Source organism: Argiope bruennichi, chromosome X2, assembly GCF_947563725.1.
Source record: "Argiope bruennichi chromosome X2, qqArgBrue1.1, whole genome shotgun sequence".
Taxonomy (NCBI): Eukaryota; Metazoa; Arthropoda; class Arachnida; order Araneae; family Araneidae; genus Argiope; species Argiope bruennichi.
The window spans coordinates 11088846-11112461 of record NC_079163.1 but is presented as its reverse complement, the minus strand read 5'-3'; the positions used below and the strand labels follow the sequence as shown (position 1 = coordinate 11112461).

The following is a 23616-nucleotide window of genomic DNA, read 5'->3' as shown; positions in this document are numbered from 1 at the left end:
GCTGTAATATATGCTTAACCTCGTCAGATCATGGAGCAGAGAACTTTCTGGAAAATTGATAGTTCTTCAGAATTCTGCACAAGGGTATCGCACATCAAAAGTTTCAGGTGACCTCAAAAGTACTCAAGGCCAGATAGATTCAACATAGATATCGGATAACTTGTAGGATTAAAAAAAAAAAGATGTCAAGTCGAAATGGATGAATTCCTCGCCACCGAATTAGAGTAAAGAGATAGTAATAGTAGACAGTAGAGACATTAGAGGGGATGTTATTACTCGAAACGATCTGGCAAAAATACTTTCAATAATATTCAGTAAGTCCGTCCATCCAACTGTTCAGATATGTCCCTATTAACATGCTGGTTGTTAGTGACATCATTTGACTCACGCTCGTAATTCATACCTATCTAACTAGATTATCTCTTTGCTATTATAGTTAAGATGCAACGGAGATGGAATTATCATATTAGATAGACGATTCAAATAACTGGCACGAATTATGGTAGCGACCTTGTTGAGAACAATGAATCGGAAATTTATTCCAAGTGTTGCGTATTCAGCGCCTCCTATCTTAACGGGATGACTTCATATCTAAATAATTCCGATTCGACTTTGTACATTCTACTTCCTCTAACATTTTGCTTACTATGAAGCACCCTGTCTAGACAGTGACCATCGATAGAAATTATGCTTTTTTCCCCGGTGAAATATGTGACTGAAAAGGTTTCTTAGATGTATACAGATTATTTTATGTTTTTGACTCCTATTAATTTTGCCAATAACGCTGGTGTGACAATGGCCCAAGAGAACGCGTCGTAAATAAAAACTGTAATGGAATATATTCATATTTTAAATTCATTGAATTTTCGAAGGTGAAAAACCACAAGGCGATAAATTGAAACAAAAGACATTATATTTGTGGCATATTTAAACAATATTAATCAATTTTTTGCATTTTAAAATTTTTATGGGGAAAAAATAATTTGCAATAAGGATATGACGTGGATAGTTTTTAAAGAACCGCTTTTCTCTCTTATGTTTTCTCCCCTTTATTTCGAAACGACCGGAGTATCTAAAATTAGTAACCAAACGATGAATAGCTATGGGGAAGATGTCAACAATTACGAATAAATCTAAGAAAAAAATTGTTATTTAATGATAACATTGATTGGCCAGTAGATTCAGACATCCTCACCTTAGCTTTAAAAAGAAATGGAGCTCAGTGAAGTACTGAAAATGTTATATATACAACGTAATAAGTCTTTCTTTCCTTTTAGAAAATTAACTTCGTTAATAATTTTTTTAACTACGTTAATAATTTGTCCAATTCATTTACTCTCCTTTTCACAAGATTTTATTCAATTTTGTAAAAATTGTAGCAAGAATGAACTTCCTTAAATCTCTGATATTTTAAAGATAATCTTCTTTAAAGATGCATTTTTATCTGTTTTAAAATGAAGCATGTGTTGTAAAACTAGAAGATGAGTTAAAAATACATTTCTTTTCAGGTCTCCATGATGGTCGAAGGATGCGCCAAAGGGGTGAAGTATGGCCTCTTCGTCGCCAATGCAGTCATACTGGTCAGTATTAATAGCTTTTTTCCTTTTTAACCCTTTAAAGGGCCATTTTTTTCTTGTCATATGTTAAAATATTTTAGGCTTGGAATTAGAATAAGAAAAGGGGATTCATTTAGCTTATTAAATAAATTTAATTTAATTAATTTGGAATTTATTAATAATTAAGTGACAAACCAAGACACGTCATTTTGTGTGAGATAAACAACTGGAGCATTTAAGTTTCTGTCTTTCTAAAAACATTTGTCAGAACTTATACCAACCTACATAATTTCATACAAAGATTGATAAATTTGGTGGGAAGCATACTTCCCACGGCCTTAGAAACGGTTAAATGAAATTTTTATTGAAAACAATACATCATATCTAATAGCTCTGTTTGTTAAATGTAAGATATTCAGATCAAAGTTTTCAAACAAGAAGCTGTTATTTAAGCCGTCAATTTGTACATTAAAGTTGTTGGGAAAATAAGTTATTAACTTAAATTTAGCCCTGGATCATAATTTTCATAGAGGGAAAACTGTTAATGTTTTTAGTAATGTCTAGTTAAATGCCTTTAGTATAAATGGAAATCACAAATCGTAAATAAAACAGGAATGATTATAAAAAAAATTTCCTTTTAATGCATATTTTCGTTTCAAAAAGAAGAATTTAGTCAAATTATTTCTGGAATGTTGATACCGAAATTTGAACATCGTTGTTTCCAAAACTTCTTAACCACTAAAGCGAATTAATATTTATTTCCTTGCCTTTCGCCCCTTGAACAAGCTGAATCCATACTTAACGGATGAAAAATTATTTAATTTTCTCAAGACCGAGAAAGATTAAATTTTCTTATTTAATAAATGAGGAATGAAACTTTCCAAAAAGAACTCTTATGCAGTGCTAAAATTAATCTCTGATACTCAAGTTTGTATGAATACCAATATATTTAAAAATGAAGTAAAGAAAAAAAATCCTACTTCCCCTATTTTCAGAAATTCGAGGCTTTAAATAAAATCTTCATTTAATCATGCTGAATGAGCTTTTTCGATTTCACTTTTTTCTCTATTGGGATCCTTTGAATTCAGTATGAGAGTGCGAATGAAGAGAACTTGTGTAAAAATCAGCTTTTAAAATATGCTGTCACCAAAAATGCTATTATTCACTCAAAATTACATCATAGAATAGATAAAGCTTCATGGAAATTTCAGTGATATTTTATGAACCAGATCGCAAAAATACTTTTATTCGAAATTTCAAGTAACAATTATGTGTGTGAAAAGAGAACACTGCCTAAATTTGAAATAATTTATTTTATCTGAACTACAGAAAGTATATTTCTTCTCTTTAAAAGCTCATTTTTAGTATTACATGGTTGCAATATTTTACTTTTCGCTCATACATCATATAATAGTGTCATAACAGTCAATAAGTAGTCTTAAGAGATATTGTTAATAAACTTAGAAGTAATTTTCAATGAGTAAATTATTATGATTATTTATTAGAATAAAAAGAATATATAGACATAATATTATGCTCTGAGATATCAAATGAGAAAAGAAAAATAAGGGAATGGACAATTTACAACATCTGCTTTGAACTTTACAATAAACTAATCTAAAACAGATGAGACTGCTGAAATTTTGTCATTGTTTTCCACGCTGAACTCTTTTTTTTTTTTCTTCTTATTTCAATATTTTCATTCAGTTTAACTAACTGAATTTTTTACTAGGACGGTTAAAAACAAATATTAGTGTTGACATATTAACATTTAAAAATTTTGGAGACTCTTTGTTTAAGAGAAAAATTGAGCAAAAGTGTATTATCAGCGGTTTTCTCAATAATTAACACGGTCTTAAGGATATAACGAATCAGCACTTTAGTTTCAAATACCATCATATAGGACCTTAATGTCTTGTAACATCATCGGAATAGCGTTCTTTTCTAGGCATTTTCGCTTCGGCTGGAATGCGTTTGATGGAATCTAGATGGCAACATAATTTGGATACAAATGAACAATTTTAATGAATGAAGGAATCGATTTGGAATAAATTAATAATTTTAAATAGAAACCATTTTAAGTTACTTTTCCAATTTTTCGGAAAGGATTAAAATCAATTTAATGAATTAATTAAAAGGCTGTTATTAATATAAAAAAAGATCAAATTAAAAAAATCTTAAATTTGAATGCAGAAGTTGAATGAAACATGAAAAACTTTGATTTTTAAATAGGTGGATAGCCAGCCTGTTTGAAAACAGAGTAAAAAGGCTTCTTCCGATCTTTCAAATTTGTCATATTATCTTTTATAAACAAACAATTAAATTTTGCATAAAAATACTTTTAATAATTTTTATTCAAAATAAAAACCTTATTTAATGACGTTGCTGCGTGTTTGGGTATTACTGCGTGGAGTTTTTATTTTGTATTGAATCATTGAAGGCAGTATTAATTTAAAGTCTGAAATTTCAATAGTAATATTTGAGCTTAACTGAAAACGTTTTAGTTGCAAGTAGTATTGTCTAGATTGATATACTAAAAGATTTTACGATGCAGATGCGAAAAACAAATCACTATTTTCGTTTATGACATTTGAAAAGTAAATTGAACTTGTAAAATAAAATTTGAATAATTATTAAATTCTCTAATTAAAATTTACAATTTTAGATTTGTCTCCTTGGTATTGCTCCATGAAAATTTATTTTGTTAGTGCAATCTGTGATTTTTGTTTATAGAATAATATTTACCAAATAAAGGCAGCACTTTCGTTTTTTATTGAATAAAATCTACTTATGAATTAAAGTGAATTGCTTAAGAATTGTCTTGAGAAACTGGCAGTCTTGATATAGATGTCTTCTTTATTTTTATACAAATTCAAGGACTTTTGTTTTATAAATCTGTAAAGTTTCTAATGAGGATTATTTCCCAAATTTCAATTCAATAAGATATATTCTATAGTAAGAATTGACTTTGTATTTATTATACCTTACCAAGGCTTAATGTTTTTGAAAATGATGTAATTATATATATTTTGCACGAGTTAAAGAATGCTTCTTTTTATTGAAGCGAATATGGTCATTCATAATTACATGTACAAAGATTTAAGAGAAACAGAAAACATTAAACAAATAAGTTACAATCGCACAAAAATAAAATTTCTTTAATCACAACTGATAATACATATGGTAAAGTATAGCTTTCATTAAAATGTGTCTTCAAATCTAATTTTTACTTGAAAAATTGTAATTTTTTTTATAAATTATTTGGAATTCAGAATATTTACTTTTTTGCAAATCAAATGTGTCCTTATTTGAAGAAAATTTTTGACATGTTTGTTTATACGAAGAAAAACATGAGGGTTATTATTATTATTATTATTATTGCATATTTATAAAACACCGAGCGTTGCAAATACAGAAAATTTTCGGAGTTGTAATTTTTTTCTAATTGGAAAAGAAATTAACTTCTATCTTTGTGTAACAATAAATATGTTTTTATAAAGATCTTACTTAAATATACTTAAAAACATTCTCAGAATGCTTGATGAAATGACCCCCATGTTTGGCCAAATGATTTTTGGTTTAGAACTGTTGATAATTTATAAAATGCTATTGAATTAACTAAAATTAAATTAATATATTTTCGTTATTCATCGAGAATAACTCAAAAGGTAATACTCACGATTTATGGTGTTTTCCTTAAAAGTTAAGTCGTCAAACGAAAGCAAACTTCAAATGGTAATATTAATATGTATAAATTTAGAACTACATTTAGAAAAACATTCTTGTCATTGTCATGTTGTTTCTTTTGTGTAATACAGTGTCTCAATTTCAGGTGGGTGGTATTGTGGTGTTCAGCGTTGGTATCTGGACTCTTTCCGATCGATCCTTTATGGAACGACTGTTGGGAAGTGATTTATACGTGAGCTCTGCCTCAATTCTCATTGCCACTGGAATCATTGTTACCATCATATCGTTCCTCGGTTTCCTTGGAGCGATCAAAGAAATCAAATGCATGCTGTTGACGGTAAAAAAATTTCATTATATATTCAATGAGATTTAGTGATTGAATGAGATTTTAAGACACTGTTATTGACTGCAAATAGAAAAAATCCTTCAGAAAATATATATTTTTTAAAATTTTGAATGGCGGTCCTACATCGGATAGTATAGAACATTATTGGTGTCGCAGAAAATGTCCAACCTTTTTCAAAAGATTTTTTTAAAGCTTTCGAGCAAAAGTATTAAAGGAAATCAACTCGAACTCAACTGAATAACTATTTTAAAACCGAGTTCATTTTAATTTCTTATTATTTAACGTTTAACTTTTTGAAAAATAAATACAATTTTAGAAGCGCGAGAAAAGCATAAAATGGTGAATACATGTAAAGGAATTTTGTGTGGAAAAATTTAAGTGATCCTGCAAGAGAGCAAGATTAAATATTGAGAAAGTAGAGATTTCAAAGATTTAAGAAGAATCGATTGATCAAGGATCAAAATAGAATTTTTCACTTAACGTATGCGTAATATTTTAAATAGTTAATATTTTTTTTTAATGAATGTTTGTCCCTAAGTTTTGTAATTATTCATTTTTGTAATTTGTGCCAAAATGTGATAATTGATACATTTTTATTAATATGATAATATATAAAATTAAATAAAGATTTTGAAATTAATAGTAGGAAAATATGCTCACAAAATTACTAATTCTGGAATAAAATACATTTTAATTTAAAAAATTAATTTAATTTTTCCCGATTGAAACCAAAACATTCTAAGATGAAACATTTGAAAGCTATGATAAACAAATCGAAACTTTTTTCAATAACTGTTTTACGGGCAATTTTGAAATGCCCAACTGGCACGGCCTATTCTTCTGGTAATTATGAAACATCTTAATACAGAACCTTGACTCGACTATTTTAAAAGTGTCTTTTGGGTACGAAATCCAATTCCATGTAAGACGCGCCATCGATGCTGGTCTGAATCTTGTTAAACAAGGTGGCATGAAATATCCTCCGCTGGTGTGGCATTGAAGCTTAAAAAGAAGTGATACAATTTAAGTATGGCCCTCGGGTTTTAACTAAAATGACGAAATATAAGCTATCCAAAGCTTCTCCAAAGTCCCACTGTATGCTTAGTTCAACGTCATAAATATTCTTCCTTGTAAAGTCCAATGAAGCGGCGATTCAGAGTAAATAAACTTAATTTTTAAGAAAAAAAATTACTGCTACATCTTAAAGAATACTCATCTGAAATTGTAAAAAAAGGAAACAATCCTTTTATTTTCTTTCAAAAATTTTCTAAATAATGAACGAAGCTGCTCCAAATTGAAGTTCAAGTCAAAAACTATTATTTATTTGCCTGCTCTATTTACTTTCCAACCCCTTCCGACTCAGAATATTATAAATTAATCTGGGAAAATATTCAAAGATATGCTCCATATTATTTTTATTTATTATAAACTAAATATTTTCTTAATTCAGCAATTAAAAACAATTATGGTTTTGAAAACATTTATCATAAAACTTTGTGCTGTGGCATATGAGATTACTTGAAATCATTTTTTCCTTTTCTAAAACAAAATTGGTAACAATCAAAGGTTTTCTCAACTTCTGAAGAACCAAAAATCATTAAAATGGTATAAAATCCGTATGTCATTGACATTACTTTGCGAAAAATTGCTATGAAACGAGCATATAAAAATACTCAATACAATGAAAAGAGTTTCAAGTCACCAGAAAGGAGTAAACAGTATAACTATACAATAAAAAATGTTGTATGTGTTTGGAGGCTTTGTCTTAAAATGGAATAAAAATCTCCATAATTATTATAACTCTATTTATAATTGTGTTGTAGCATTAAAAGTTGATAAAACAAGTCTCCATGGAGTATATGCAAATTTATTAAAGATTTTAACTCCTTTGCTAAGCATCGCATGTGACGTTTCGATTTTCTTATCTGTGCTAGGCGTCATAAATATGTGGAAATTATACGTGATCATTTTATGGTAATTATTTGAACCAAATCGTACGCACACAGATGGGTTATGTCATAAAATGACAGTATATATTTTTGATTTTCAAATACCGAGATTTCCCAATAGTGCTATGCATAGATAAATGCTTCAAAATGGATCATACATATATTTTCTACATTTTTCAATTAAAAAAAGTTCTATTTTGTTTTCTTTTCTCAATTCATCACAATTAGTATCGTATTTAATTAATCAAACGTGTAGGCTGTGGTGGATGGATTTTCTGGTAATTAATGAATTATAGACAGCCTATGCCACAGCCTTTGTTCATAAAAATGTCCACAGTAGAGCACAGAGATATGCTTGAATTTTTTTGTACAATGTCTTAAAATGCTTTTTTCTTATTTTCATTTTTTCTTCTTGTGGCTGTTCTTCAGTGAAACATGTTAATGCACCAGTTAAATGTTCTGTAGAGAATTGTTTTCAGTTTGCATCGTGGATATAGTTCATATTTTAATGTCTTGTGTAACCACCTAAATGTCTGGAATTTTTTCACTTTATTTCCAGAAATTTCATTAATTCAAAACTATCAAACATCTGATTTATGTCTGAGTTATCAGACTCTTAAAAATATCTCGAGGTAGAAACATATATACCAATTTGGATGAGGTAGAAATAAATGTTTAATTAATTTGTTGTTCGAAGCATATTTGGATCATAAATGAAGTTTTTGTTGCATAAATGCAAAATATTCATCTCATTATTTGAAATACTACAAAAAAAGTGCAATGACATTCCTGTTTAAAATATATAATATATATCAGTTAAAAAACACTGCAGTAAAAGCAAAGAAAGACAAACGTATCTTGAGAGAACTGGCGATCTCATTGCACGAAATGACAAATGTTTTATTTTTTTAATCCTTATATTTATATTTGTCAAATAATTTTATGGTGCATAATATAAGCTCAATGATATAGGATTATATGTATTTGCCATTGTTCAAACGTATTTGCCAGTCAAACATAATCTTGAGGGACTGGTGATATTTCAGTGCACGAAATGAAAAATGCTTTATTTTTTCAGAAAATTTTACATTGAATAATAAAAGGTCACACTGCATAATGAAGGTCGTTATAGGATTATACGTATTTACCATTGATAAATAAACTCGGTAAATAATATAAATTTTCAAAGTTCCTAAATTCTTTCTTAAAATTACGTTCCCTAAGTGTATTACTTAAGACAGAATATGAATTAATCCTTCATTTTTTGCAAATATATAGGCTAAAACAACTTAAGCGTTTATTATTAACTGTTTCAGGACAAACGGCCTACTGTATAGCACTTAAAGTGCTTCTGACGTATTTAGATCTTTTAATCGAACAGTATTGTGTATACTACGTGTAATTTCGGAAGTAGTTGTAGTTTCATTTAAATTTTAAAAATGAAGATTTTATTCCAAATTTCAACTTTTATTAATAAATTAAAATATTTTAAAATTATTATCAAATGTTGACTCAAATTTGATTTTTCAAATTATGAAACATATGTTCAAATGTGTTCTTCTTAAAAGATGCCTTGCTGAAAGTGTTTTTAAACAGTGAAATTTATTTTGCAGTTTTTCATCATTCTCTTTATGATCTTCATTACGATGTTGGTTGGAGGAATTCTGGGATACGTCTTCAGGAGTGAAGTAAGTTTAACTTTTGAAAGATTCCATGCAAAAGTTAACTTATAAATACAGTAAAAATTTGAAATATTATTTTATCCATCATTGTAATAGAAAAGGTAACTTGAGAAAATAAAACGATAATAAATATGAAAATATATGAATTAATTTAAAACTGCAATAATTTTCATTATCATAAATTTCAGTTATGTACTGAAACAGACAAAAGCGAGTGTAGAAAAAAAATCTTCAGAAGGAAAGTTTTTTTTTTATATATATATACTGTGAGAAAATTGGGCTATAAAAAAAAAGGTACAAACTATTTTGTTTTAATTTTGAAACAAAGATAATATTTATAATTTTAAATATATTTAAAGTAAAAATATGTAAGACTGCCATCGATTTTGTAATGTAAAGCACATATATCAATTTGAAGATATTCATAGGGAGACAATCAGTGAGAAAATCTTTGTAAAACAAATTATCTACATTATCAATGATAAAGTAAGTATCTAGCTAAATGAAACCTATATCATATTTAATTCTGCAATCACCTATTATACAGGGTTATTTTAAAGAAATATTATACTTTGTATTACAATTTGTAAAATGTAATGAGATTATCTTAAAAGCACTAATACTATTTTAATTGAGCGATGTTCGAATGATTTTAGAATCTTTTTGATGTTTCGTTTTTTACACCATAATAATTAATACATTCCATAAATGCTAAATGTAAAATTGTTGTTTATTTTAAAAGGTCCAGGTTTGCAAAACTATAAGGCGTTAATCATAGGAGATATTTTTCTTTGATCATGAATTATTTTATTATATATGTGAATATTAATTACATTTTTGATGAAGTAAAATTAAGTCTAGCTCAGGAAGCTCAATTTAAAATGGCCCTGAGTATTTTAAATAAATGAATCTTTATTAAAAAGATAATGATAAAAAAGGAACATTTAATTCCATTACAAATTTAGCTCCTTGGAAAACTCTTTAAATGTACTGCAGATTTGAAAATCAAAAGAGTTCAGAACAACGAATTTCTTGTCGAATATCTAAAGACCTAACAGATACATTTTTCTAATGTCTGGTATGGAATCATAGTGGTATGTTGTTGTCATCTCAGCAGGTATTAAAAAAAAAAATGCAGTTAGCATCTCATGATATCGGGAAACCCATATATATATATATATATATTTCTTTTTTTCTCTCGAAGTGCTTTTATTGGTATGCATCGAGCACTACTAACTCATGTGTACTTTGTAAAAATTATTAGTAGCTTCTTAGTTTTTTTAAAATAAATTTAGCAAAATCGGCAAATTTTCTTAATTGAAGTACCTCAAAAATTAAGGAAATTGTTAATCAGAAAATGACTTCATTTTCCATTAACTTTTCTTACTTTAAGTTTTTCTTTTGCTTTTGAATAGCACATTTTCTAATGTTATTAATTTAACACAGCGAAAAATTAAATAAAGTTGTATGAGATAGTAATTCATGAAAGCAAAATAGTCTTAAGCTAACATTTCCACTTTACAAGCCCCTAGCAATCTCAAAAATTTACGAATTCGAATTAAAAGGAAGATGCAAATACTTCAATGTGTACATTCGAAAGTATGGATAAGACGAAAACCGAACTCTCATGATTAAAATTATAATGACGAAATTTGAAATGACCGTTGAACTTTTACATGCTAACTGATTAGCTCAGTAAGAGCCATGAATGGCATTAGAATTATACGCGTAGCACAAAAAACGCATGCATAAGATAAATATGGAAACAAGCAATAAGATGAAAATGTCAAAAAAGTAAATATTGTTACGAAATTTCCGGGTTCGTTTGGATAGTGGAAGTTATATGGTGTGGAGAACGCTCAATCAGCAGGCGGCAGTGGAAAAACAAAACAACGACGTTTATTTACACGAAGACGCACAGGACAGCACAAGGACGACAACTATATACAGCATAAAGAAGACAATTATCTTCAGCCGAGACGCGCACACAACAAGACTCTACTGCAGACAGTAGCGCACAGCTTAGTTCAGCACTAGTTTGACTCCGCCGCTGCTCTGCTAATCTCTGGAAGACCCGTTGTTGTCCGTCGATTACGACCACTCTCGGCAGCTGCAGACTGCCTCCTTTTATAGGTCTCAAGAGGCGGGGCTAGAAGCCTCTCAACCAATCAGAAACTTTCGAGGCGTATCTCGGTTCCCAATGGACGGATCGGGAGAATTCTGGATGTTGCGGGTATAATCTATTTTGGCACCAAAGCCGCCAAATTCGTCACCAAATGGTAGCCAAGTTTGTCGCCAAGCTCTGGGACCTCCGACGCGGCACCCGGACTTCGTCAAATACCGATGACTGTAAAACAGTCTTTCTGATGATGGAACCAACTATGCTGGGAAGCAGCATCACAGATTCGTAACAATATTTTATTTTGTGCCACAAATGTTGCGCTTACCTACAATTACCAAATGCATCCCCAATGTCCCATTTGTCTACCATCACACACAATGACATTTTGCTTGTAATGGACATTAAATTCAAATTGTTGGATGGACATTAAATTCGCACACTGAGGCAGATGTAACAGATGTAATCAAATATAAAGTTAAACAGATTCCTCCTGTTATGGTTTATACTTAATTGTTTACTTACTGCCACATGCAAAGTGTCATCGCGTATGATAGTAGATATGTAGAACTTTCATGAAACAAATGGATGTTTGTGATTGTGTCCTTTTTGTGTGTGTGTACTTCACCTTTTGAGTTTTTGGCTATATCATTCATGGCTTTTTCTGAGCGTTATTCAATTAGTAATATATGAAAGCGGGCATTTCTCTTAAAATTTTTGATATTTATTGCTCTATTATAAGCTTGAGAGGTCACTTAATCTTCGAATTCTCGAATCTATTTTTTGAAATACCTGTATCTCGAATTATTTTTAAAGTTGTTGATCACTGCAGGCACTAGAAGCTCTAATATAGGGAAGGCTATTTTATGACTGTGCTGTATACGTAATAATGGCAATTAATTAATGGTTTATTTTAATAAATATTCCCAAAATGTTTTATTCTGATCTTGTTAGTGACTGTATATAAATGAAGAAATTATTGTCAATCGTTATAGGACATGTAAGAAACAATTCAATATATTAATTCTAAATAAATTGAAGCTCATATTGAAAAAAATTAGTACTCTTTGCATGAATATTTTTTAGATAAGTGAAATTATTTCAGTAATAGAGATAATGTGATGTTAAACATCAAGATATCTTCATTTAAATTCAGCAGATGTCCACCAGGCGATTATTTTGTAGTAATTTCACTAATTATCGATAATCTATTGCATATTGGGTGAATTATAGTATTATAGCAAAAAAAAGCTTTCCAGAAATTATATTACATTTTTGGAGATATTTAAAGCAGATTCTCGGTAAACTTTTTGTAACTCTTTTTTTTAGGTGGATGGCCGAATGCACACTGAAATGTTGATGACCATCAAGCTGTATCAAAATGATACTCAAGTGACAGATGCATGGGATGCCGTACAGAGTATCGTAAGGAAAATTCTTCATATTGCTAATGGAAAACTTTGTTAATTCTTTTCTCTCATAAATAATATGAACCAGTTTCACTCATCTAATCTCAGCAAAGAGGAAGAAAACTGAAATTTTTGTATCTAATAACCAATATTTTTAATTATTTTTAATCTAGTAAGAACTTGAGATTGCATGGTTTTACCAGATATGAAAATAAAATAGAAATATTCATTATTGTTTTCAATATTTTTGTTCCGCTTGCAAAATATGAACAATTGAAATGGGCGGTTTTACTTGTTAAGCAAAGAAACGTATAATTCTGTAACTATTACTGACTTTATTAAAAAGTTAAACTTTTTTTGTCGTTCCCTATATGTTTTAAAAGGGAGCATTTATCTTATAATTAATATGCAGATAAATGTCGATTTTAGCTGTAAATAAATTTATTGTCAATTCGGATGCCGCTACAAAACCATCAAGCATGTGAATCCATAAAATATTCTTTTTAAATTATTAAAAAGATTCTTTTATTTACAAATGGATATTTGGATGAAATGAATGTGCATGAGAATTTTCAATTATTTTTTGAAAATTTTGATTTTTCAGTTTAAAGTCCAACTTTTTTTTTCTCCTGGTTTTTCACTGGATTCCTTATAGCGGTTCACCACCGTTTGAAAGAGATCAATAATTTTTTTAAAAAATGCAAGGCACCAAAAATGTAAGCTACTATATTTTCTCTTTGCATTAGTGAGCGCCACAATTTGCTTCCTATGTAATATCAATGAGTGGAGTACAACTTTTAAGCATTTTATTACATTTGATAATTTACCAATCTCTGTTCAAATGCGCCCCATTGCCATTCTAACTTTTCTCTATATTTGGAGGCATTGATTTGAATCATCAAAATCAAGAAACTGCACTGTAACTTTCTCTCAAAAGTTTTATCGCCCTTAAATTTACTTGATTTGAAAAATGATTTTCTAAATATTTAAGAAAATGCATTCTTATAAAATAATAAGTGGACATTTTATTGAAAAGATTTTCTTTATTTTTAACGTATACAAAAGAAAGGTGTAATACATTTACATTCTTTTTTTAAGGATTCAATGCCTGAATGAATTTTTATATTTTTCAAAAGCTTGCTGCAAGCGAGGTGAGTAGGATATACATTAAAATTCAGAAATTTGATTGGTTGTTGGATGATCGCTTCAATGTGCCGTAATGATATCAAACTGACTCACTTTTGTATCTGAAGAACGTGTTTTTAATGCAATAATTCATATTTTAATGAATAACATTGTTTTGTTGTTATAACTATGACTAACGGTTATGATCTGGGGATTATAACTTTTGTTATAACCATCAACTCGTATTTGTTATGCTATTTGTTAGATCTCATCTTTATGAACACTGTAAAATGTTTGAGATTGCTTTGAAAGTTATGCAAGAATTGGAAACCAATGTAAAATACTATAAATATTAATTATACATCATATTTCTTACTATTATTTACTTTCGTTATCATTCCTTTGAGAGAAAAACTTCCCAGTGAAAATTGTCTTGAAAGCTGTTCAGTTCACTTTTTAAACTACTTGTTATTACAGTTTCAATGTTGTGGAATGTCAATGGATAAAGATCCTGGATATGAAGTGTGGTCGAAGCAGAATGCTCATTTTGGAGGAGTTTATAAGATTCCGGCAACTTGCTGCAAGACAAAAGACGATGGACTGAGAGACAGATGCCAGAAAGATCCAAATGAAAACAATGCCTACCTGGAGGTTTTTATGAATTTTGATTACTTATTTTTGATTCTTTAAACATCAGGAAAGAATTCTTATGTACTCTTAAAATATGCAATTATCATATATAGCCATAAAATAATTCTTATTTCGAATGAAGACACCTAGGCGAAATGCCAGTGATAAAGCGATAAGTTTTTTAAGATTTGGCACTGTACCTACAACAGTACCATGTTATTGTAGCGTGCCTTATGAAATAAACCATCTTCATAGGTGGTATAAGTTAAATAGCTTCTTTCTCCCTACTTCGTGAGTTGATTGGTAAACCTAGCCATCAACATTATTTTTCCATGAGTGCATGCCTGTGGAATTCTTCCCCTCCATATGCAAAAGTGGGGAAATAAAATACATCCATCAAATTTCAAATATTTTACGGCAACAATGGCGAGACAATTTATTCATAGTTTACTTCTTTTTATTTTTAAAAAAATGTGTATGTAAATAAATACATAAAAAAACTATGGACAGTTTAAGCAATGATATTATATGTTGATGTATTGCATCATTATTAGGGAAATTATTCTTTCTATTAATGAACCGCAAGGTGGCCGTTTATATTTTTTTTCCTAGAATTTAGAACCCCTGCACTTGCACAATCTCCATTTGTTTTAAAATATCGTTTATCTAAAAAGATGCTTATTTGACTAAAAAGTATTCACGCAAAAAACATGTAAATTTATAATTAAGGAATAGAAAAATTACTTCCCTGACTTAGAAAGGGAAGGAAGCTAAACATTTCCTGGAATATTAAATATTTTTGAACAAAAACTTAAAGCCATCTTTAGTATAGGCAAGGTCAAATCATTACTAAAAATTTTTTTAAAGTAATTTCAGATCAATAAATGGCCAATGCGCATCAAGTTAGCTTTAATTATTTTTCTAGATATTCTTATGGTTAACTGCCATATTGCTTATAATTTCATTGTCGGTGAACGAGAATACTTTTATTTCCACCAAGAAATGCCTTCTTGTTTTAGAATCTGCAGTTGGTTGCCTTTCTTAAATTTTCCAAGATCATTTCAGAGCTCGACCTATACCTGTTTGGGGTTATACTTTGAATTTTTTTTGGGTATGCAGTTAAAATTATTGAATTTAATTTTTTAATTTTTAGGAATGTAATATATCGATGTTAGCTAAAATTAACTTCACATTTCGATAAAGATTTTAAGGTTATTTATGATGGTTATAATAGAGGATGAAAAGCTACTATTAATTAAATATTTTATTATTTATTATATCAATCACAACATGGTATAGCAATGATGTCTCACCTTTATTGCATTATAATAACGAAGATCATTTCACATCTATGCTCAGCGTGTTTATCATATATAACGTTGAGTTACAAGTGTGCTTTTTCAGCACAATTTGAAAAGACTCTCTAATATTTGAAAATTATCTTTCAGGGTTGTTACGAAAAGATGAAAGATTTTGTGGAGAAACATGCCAAAATTGTTGGCGGTATTGGAGTGGGAATTGCTTGCCTACTGGTAAGAAATGCTTTCTGCGTTACTTGTTAGTTGGCAGTAGTTACTTGTTAGTTAGTAGTTACTTGAGTATTTCTATTTTCATTCTTTTACAACTTTAACAAACTGGAAGCATTGACTGAACTGTTTCATTAAGTAAAGCATTAATTACAAAAAATAAAATGTAAATAATAAGTTTTAAAAGAAGTATATAGATGGCTGTAGTAAAATTCATACAACAATGAATATGGGTAAGATATATGTGCTATTTTTTCTGGCGATTTTATCAAATGTTAGTTTTGTGAAAAATAAGTAAAAATAATTAAATTCTTTTGGCGGGAAGAAAGAATAAAGTATGCTGAAATGCAATATAATATATGGACAGTTGATTCTTTAAAATAACCTTTATTTCAATCAAAAAATATAATTTTAAATGAAATTAGTATTTCGAGATTATTCTGTTTAACACTGTTTGCATGAGCAAGCAACTAAGCAAAATAAATACAAGTCGAATATCTGCTAGTAATGTTACATCAAATCAATTTACTAGTTATAATTCAAGGACATTTTAAATATTGAGCGACCATTTAATATCTAGTATGATGAAACTGCATTCAAATGATATTAAATAAGCATTGAGAATCCTGGAAGATACTGTTATCATCGAAGTATATTATCATTGGGGGGGGGGGTAAAATTTTCCTTATAATTCCTGCATGTGCTTCTGTTTGTATTTTTGTTATGTATTCACTTATGTCTTAGCTAATTGCTATGTAGGAAAGGATTTCTGTTACATAATTTATTTAAAATTGAAATGAATCTACATTAAAGTGCATTATTTTATACTTTTTTAGCTCGTTGGTATGGCCCTTTCCTGTGCATTGTTTTGTTTAATCAAGTAATGACATTCCTCAACAGTCCATTGCACTTCTTCAGAACATAGAAGTTCGAGTGGAATGCTTTGATTGAAAGTCCCTCCCGTCTTCAAGCAGCCATCCGTCAAACGAGAATTCATGCAGTGTTTTACATTTAGTAACACCGATTCCACTTCCTCTTGCTCTTTTTAATGAGCCAGTTTTGAATGAAAAAGATATCAACCATTTACTTTTATTTCTTACTTTTATGAAAACAAATATACAAGTAAATCTTTCAATTTGAGTCAAAATTCTGAATCGCTGTACCAGGGAATTCCCTCCAAGAAATCATTTTGAATTGCCAAGAGAGAGTCGGAGTTGGTGAATCCTGCAGCTGAAGAGCTCGCCGAAAATAGAGTCTTGTGTATTTGTCCGTCTGTATCCGATCCAAGATTAGATAAATTATTGTTGTAAAAATTGTTCAATGTTAAGAACAGTAGTTTAGAGTCTGTTCTGGTATTGCTCATAAAGTAACTGTTTGAAGTTGAAATATTTATCAAAGTTGAGAATCAAGTTAAAAATTTACGATTTACTGTTTTCAGACAAGTTCTTCAGTTATCCTTCCAAAAGTGCCTTTTTTTTACAACCTTTAACCTGATTGGAAAATGCCCTCCATGTTATGTTACAGTTGCTTCAATCATTATCATCGCCGAACTTCGCATACTGTGTGATAAAACGGAGGTCTGTCTTGAAACGTTAATATTATATAAATCAAAAACTGTATCAGTATTATTTACGATAGAGCTGAAAGTAGATTTATGTGCATCTATGCTGGATTTGCAAGTGGACCACTGTGTAAAAGTTACGTAATCCATATTATTCGTTGAATAATTATGCATAGGAAATTATAGACTAAAAATTAAAAATATTTTTATTGCTATGGTCAGTAAAGATGCAAGATTCATTAAAAGTAATTGAAAGAAATTTTAATTTTCACATGGTCTTTAAAGTGATTAATCTAGCCTCTGTGCACTGTAAAGTAAAGACTGTTATCAGAATGAGTTAAATATTTCTCTAGGAAATACGAATCTTATTTTGGAAAGACAAACATTTGTTCATTTTATATTGGATACAAAGCTATAATCAATTAAAAACAAAGATACATAATTTCAAAAAATCTAAAGCAAATTTTTTGAATTAAATTTAAATGAATGAATCGCTTAATTTCAATCTTTGTACGTAATGTAGATAAATTCTATGAATTGAATGCTTGCTTTTAAAATCTTGCTATGCACACATGTAATATTTAAATATTCAGATATATTCCCGTCCCAGAAACATATATTGTGTATATATATAAAAAAAAAGGATGTTTGCCTTTCCACGATCTCACATGTCAAATTTTTACTTTAATACTGATATTGTAGTTTATTGAAATAATTTATTGCTCATTGGAAACTTTTTTTGCACAATTTGTATATGCAAACAACTCAAAGTAGTTACGTTTTAAACCTATATAATTTTACTTAAATAGTTGGATATAGATTTATTTGTTTAGGATTGATATAGAAACTGTATTTAAATGTTAACTTCGTGATTGTACAAATGCGTTTTCAGTTCTGTGTGTTATATTATTTAAAAGTGAATCCTGTGTAATTATTTATTTTATTTGTAAAAATGATGTGAGATGTTCTGAAATTTGTAGATATGTGTTTTAAGAGGAATTTTATGTAATAGATAGTATAGCATTGAAATTTGATGTATTTTCCCAGTTCAGTAAGATGTATAATTCTTTTTCATTTAAGATGTATTTGTAATTTAACTGAGCTACATTCCCTCAGGGTTAGTTGCAAGCATAGATTGAATTTTATTGGTGTCATATTTTCATTGCTTGATTCTTGCATGTAATATGTAATTGTTTTAGCTCTGTTTTACCAATTTCATGCACAGAATTTTAGATAACAACACTTAATAATATATTGTCTTGTTATCTACTGCATATTCATCTTTTGAGTGTAAATTAAACGATTTTACTAGAAATTTCACATTCTCCTTTTTCTTCTTTTTTCGTCAATTGAAAACAACCAGAACATAAATTAAAATATTCAAGTCCAATATTAAACCTTTGCATTCGGAAAAGTAATTCGATGCAAAATTATTCAGCTAACACAAGGACTTGCTTATTGCTATGAAAAAAATATTATAGTTTTAAGCTGTAGATTAATTTTTCGGTAAATTTCATCTTCTTATCAATCTTTAGGTATTTTTAAAGAATCAAAATTAAAAAAATAAATAAAATATCAAAATAATGCACTTTCTTTAATGGTGAGTCATAGGCACCATTCGAGTGCAAAGGGTCAAAATTGCTGAAACCATGCAATATCTAACAATCTAGAAAGAGAGACAGATAAATAAAAAAGGATTGAAACTAAGATTATCTTATGATAAATGATAAAGCGTTGTATTTTCATTATTCCATGTTTCTACTTTAATAAATAATATCCCCTCAAAATTCTCTATACATCTTTAAATATAATGCGCTAATTAAAATTGGGTATTTTAGATATCTTTCACAAAAATAACTATGAACTTGAGGGCCAAACGATTTAAGACCTTTTTATTGTTGTTATGTGAAATTTATTTTTTTCTCAGTCGGTTCTTTATTACTTACAAAGATTTAAAGAGAAATTCAGCATTTCATTATCATTCTTAAACTGGACCTGTACGATATTTCTTTTGAAAAACTAGGGATAAAATTTATTAAAATCCGAAAAAAAAAATTTATATTTTGTTAACGCAATAACTAGGCATTAACATTTAAGAAGGCAACAAAATATTCTCCATTAAAATATATAATGGATATCAACTCATAAAAGTTGTGCAAGTTATTACTTTTCTGAACGATATAATTTCTCAATAAAAATTGGAAGCTAATTAAAGTTGAAGGATAAATATAAAGAAATAAAAAAAAAAAAAGAAATATAAAAGAATTTTTTTTTTTTTTTTTTTTTTTTTTTTTTTTGCAGTATCTTTTTCTTCCCGGTGAGGCTAGATATACAATCCTGTCGATACTGCTACGTTCAGTGGTGGCGGGGTGGTCGGCTGTACGCAATAACAAGGCTAGATATACAACAGATCAATTTTTGATATTGGCAGTCTTTTATTTTCTAGAATTTAATTAACATCATTAAACAATTAATAAATTGTTGTGATTATAACTGTATGAATTCAATGCAAAAATATAAAAACAAATTTTACGAATCTTCCCTTTATATTCACAAAATTATTTATAAACATTTTTTTGTAAGATATATTCAACTACAGTAAAGAATTTTTACATATTCAGTTTAATTCTTCTCTAGATTTGAAATTAAATAATAATTCTTCTAACCAGACTTCGCATTAGACGCACTATATTTACCCACTGTTATGTTCTACTAGGTGCACCAAATATTTGATCCTTTATTTCCTATTCTGAGAATCAAAAGTTCCATAAAATTTGAACGACTCAGGCAAACACTAGAAAACAAAATTCTGTTCCCTCAACAATAATTTGCAATTCATTCGTGAGAATATTATGCCAATATACCATGCTGTTAATTTCTATAATTTATTTATCAGTGATTTTTATATTGGAAAGAATCTCTTAAGTTTCACAATAAAAGGAAAGAAAAGATCATCATCTATGTTCATCGTTAATCATGAATATAACGTTTCAATGGGAAAGATTTTTAAATCTTTCCCATTGCAACGTTATATTCATCCGAAAAGGTGGACGTCGTAAAATGTCAGAAAATTTTACTATGTCCACTATCAAACATATGTAGTCAATTATGAAAGATACTGTTATTTATGAAAAGCAAAGTTCTTAACCATAAACTGCATTTGCATCTAAGGAAAACAGTTAAATGTAAGTTTGTTATAACAAAATACTTCCCTGTAAAGTGATGTTTTCCAACCGATATTTATGCATCTCATGAAAATGACATATTTGTACATGGAGATTTATCTTGTTGGGTAAACTTTTCATTAATAATTAATCAATTATAAGTCATTGAAAAACAATTTGAAATATTAAAAACTCAAGAAATTATTCCTCTTTTTAATATTCACAATAAAATGCCATGCAGTTTTGTATTCGGGCTTAATGCATATAACATATTAGTTGTTTGGCATATTTCCTTTTTTTAATTTGTATCTTTCGATCAATGAAAGTCATTAAATTTCAATAAAGTAAGGAATCAGTAGTTTAACCTTTTCAAGGGCAATGGGAAGTATGCTTCTCGCCAAATTTATCAATATTCGAATGAAGTTATATAGATTGGAATAAGTTCTGACGCATTTTTCAGTAAGACAAGAAACTGAAGCATCTAAATTTCTATCTCACACAAAATGCCATGTTTTTATTTGTTACCTAATTATTAATTAATCAAATTAAATTTATAAGTTAAATGAATCACTTTTCTTATGCCAAGCTCAATCCTAAAAATATTTTAATATACCGTAACTAGAAAAATGTCCCTTTAAAGGGTTAAATATATTATTGGAAGAAAAAATTAATTTAACGTCAATATAGGCATATTACTTGCATGAGAAGAAATATCACTTCCATGATTTTTTGAAATATTTTATTTAAGTTCTTTGAAAACAGTATAAATACAAAAGTCGCCATTTTTTAAATGTAGATCTAGACATTGAGTGTAAACGTAATATTATGTCAACCTCCATTTATTCCAAACATGTTTGTATAAATATAGAAGAAAAGCAACTGTTGAAACCTAAAAACTTGATCATCTCTGTCTGAAAATTTCAGACTGATAGTGTTTTTCTCATTAAATCAATTCATCACTAATAAACACGTTAAGTAGCAATTATCCATATGATCCAAATTTTATTCAAGAGCATATCGAATTTCTCTAAATTTCTTTTTTGTAGGTAACGTTTATATTTTTTTCTAATAAATGTAATCAAACATCTTATGTTGTTGTTTCTAATCCCAGGTGTTATAGCTGCGTTATACCATCTCCATAAAACCAAAGATCTCTAAAAAGTCCAAAAACAATAGTGGATCCCTTAAAATCTCAAAAATCGTAAAATCTAAACATGTGATTGGGGGAGCCTTGATCTGCCTTGCACCAAGGACATTCAACAAAGATCCCCAGTCCGAGACATCTTATTTATTGCCATTATTATCTGTTGCGTCTGCTTACTTTTTTTTTTTTTGCATGTATGTGTTATTAAAAAAGGGAATATAATTCTCATAATTGTTTGAATAAGCAAGATTGAAACATTCAGATCTTTACAAACTGAAGAAATACAAGATTTCGTGTAAAAAATGTTTTTAACATCTTTTTCTGTTTTCTTTTTTATTGGTAGATCTATCATTTTGTAATTTTCTTTTTCTCAGTATTCAATTTAAATGGCTGTTTATCCTACAGGAGTAATACTATTAAAAATCAATTGTAATCTCTGTAATATGAAGTTCAGGCAAAATTTTGAAAAATATTGTTTTCAAACTATATATTGTTCACCTAATCAGGACTGCAAATCAGTTGCTATGTCATCCTTCCAAAATTATGTGGTCCATCCTAAAATAACATTCGATTAGTTTACAAAATGGGACGTTCATCTAACACAATATAATTCCATAAGAATAATTAAACAAATTATTTGTGATCTTGTTATTCGCAGATAACATTTATTAAATATGCTGATTTTCAAAAGTATTATATTACAAATATAATAAGTATGAGTAACAATAGATTAATGCCATATGTAACAGAAAATAATGTCCTTATGTTGATGTGGACAGGAATTTTGAAGAGTACCGTGTAGGGCAAGACTGGTGCCCATGGCATCTGTAACCCCTCTGAATTCATTCTACTGAGCTCAAAGATTAACATTTTGATTGTGTTCAAACTTGTATTAAACCTTTGTAGCCTGGTTATTTGTTATTTTTCTTTTATACAAGTGGTACATATTCAATTTGAATTTTTTTAACTCTTTAAAGACAAACACAGTTGTTTATAGAAAATTGCATATGAAAAATTAAAAAGAAGTTATCAACCGATTTTGTTTAGTTGGAATTTGTTTCCTTCGTTCACAGTTTGAATCTTCATGCAATCTTTTCCCCCATTTGTTTGTCTTTACCTTCATCATACTTTGCGCATTATTGATATTGATTATGCAATTTGATATATACCAACTCAAAAGAATCGACTAATATTTAAAGCATATAAATTATTAGTCCATCTATATATAAATAACATTTTTAAAACTACAGTTAAAAAGTTGATTTAAAAATAGCATCTTTTTGAACTAAAATCGACATTTTTTTCGCTTTCACAAAGGCAATATTTATAAATATATTTAAATTATTTCAACAAAATATCAATACAAAATTTCGCAAAAAAATACGGACTTGAGAAATAATATACCATTGTCTTTTTTTAATATTGCAATCATAATTATCCGCATGTCGTAGATGTGCAGAATAAAATATCATTTATGATTATTCTCTCAATTACCGATTGATTACCAAATTACAAATTAAAGAAAAAATCTGGTGGTGGGAGTTCATACCCCCTTTCTCTATGTTCCTGACCATTTTTTAAGTGAAAGACAGAATTATTAGCAACCCGCTAGAAAATGCGTCTTTTTTTAGATGGGGGCAACACAAAGGGTTGTATGATTTAAGAAAAGAACGTGTTTTACCGAAGGAAATTTAAAAGAGAAATTACAAAATGTGAAG

The 23616-nt window shown here is 28.8% G+C and overlaps 1 protein-coding gene across 6 annotated transcripts in view; it reads left to right on the top strand.

The window, feature by feature from the left end:
* LOC129960811 (CD151 antigen-like) overlaps positions 1-18905 on the top strand; it is a 165717-nt gene extending 146812 nt beyond the window's left edge. For 4 of the 6 annotated variants that reach the window (XM_056074470.1, XM_056074469.1, XM_056074468.1 and 1 more), the window contains 7 exons: positions 1509-1580; positions 5389-5580; positions 9152-9226; positions 12669-12764; positions 14351-14524; positions 15952-16035; positions 16866-18904. In XM_056074470.1, coding sequence (XP_055930445.1) covers positions 1515-1580; positions 5389-5580; positions 9152-9226; positions 12669-12764; positions 14351-14524; positions 15952-16035; positions 16866-16913 — 735 coding nt within the window. In that variant the 5' untranslated portion in view covers positions 1509-1514 and the 3' untranslated portion in view covers positions 16914-18904. Of the gene's footprint in view, positions 1-1508; positions 1581-5388; positions 5581-9151; positions 9227-12668; positions 12765-14350; positions 14525-15951; positions 16036-16865 lie in introns of all 6 variants that reach the window. The other 2 variants (XM_056074471.1, XM_056074466.1) reach the window with 1 other exon arrangement.
* Positions 18906-23616: the final 4711 nt, after the last annotated feature.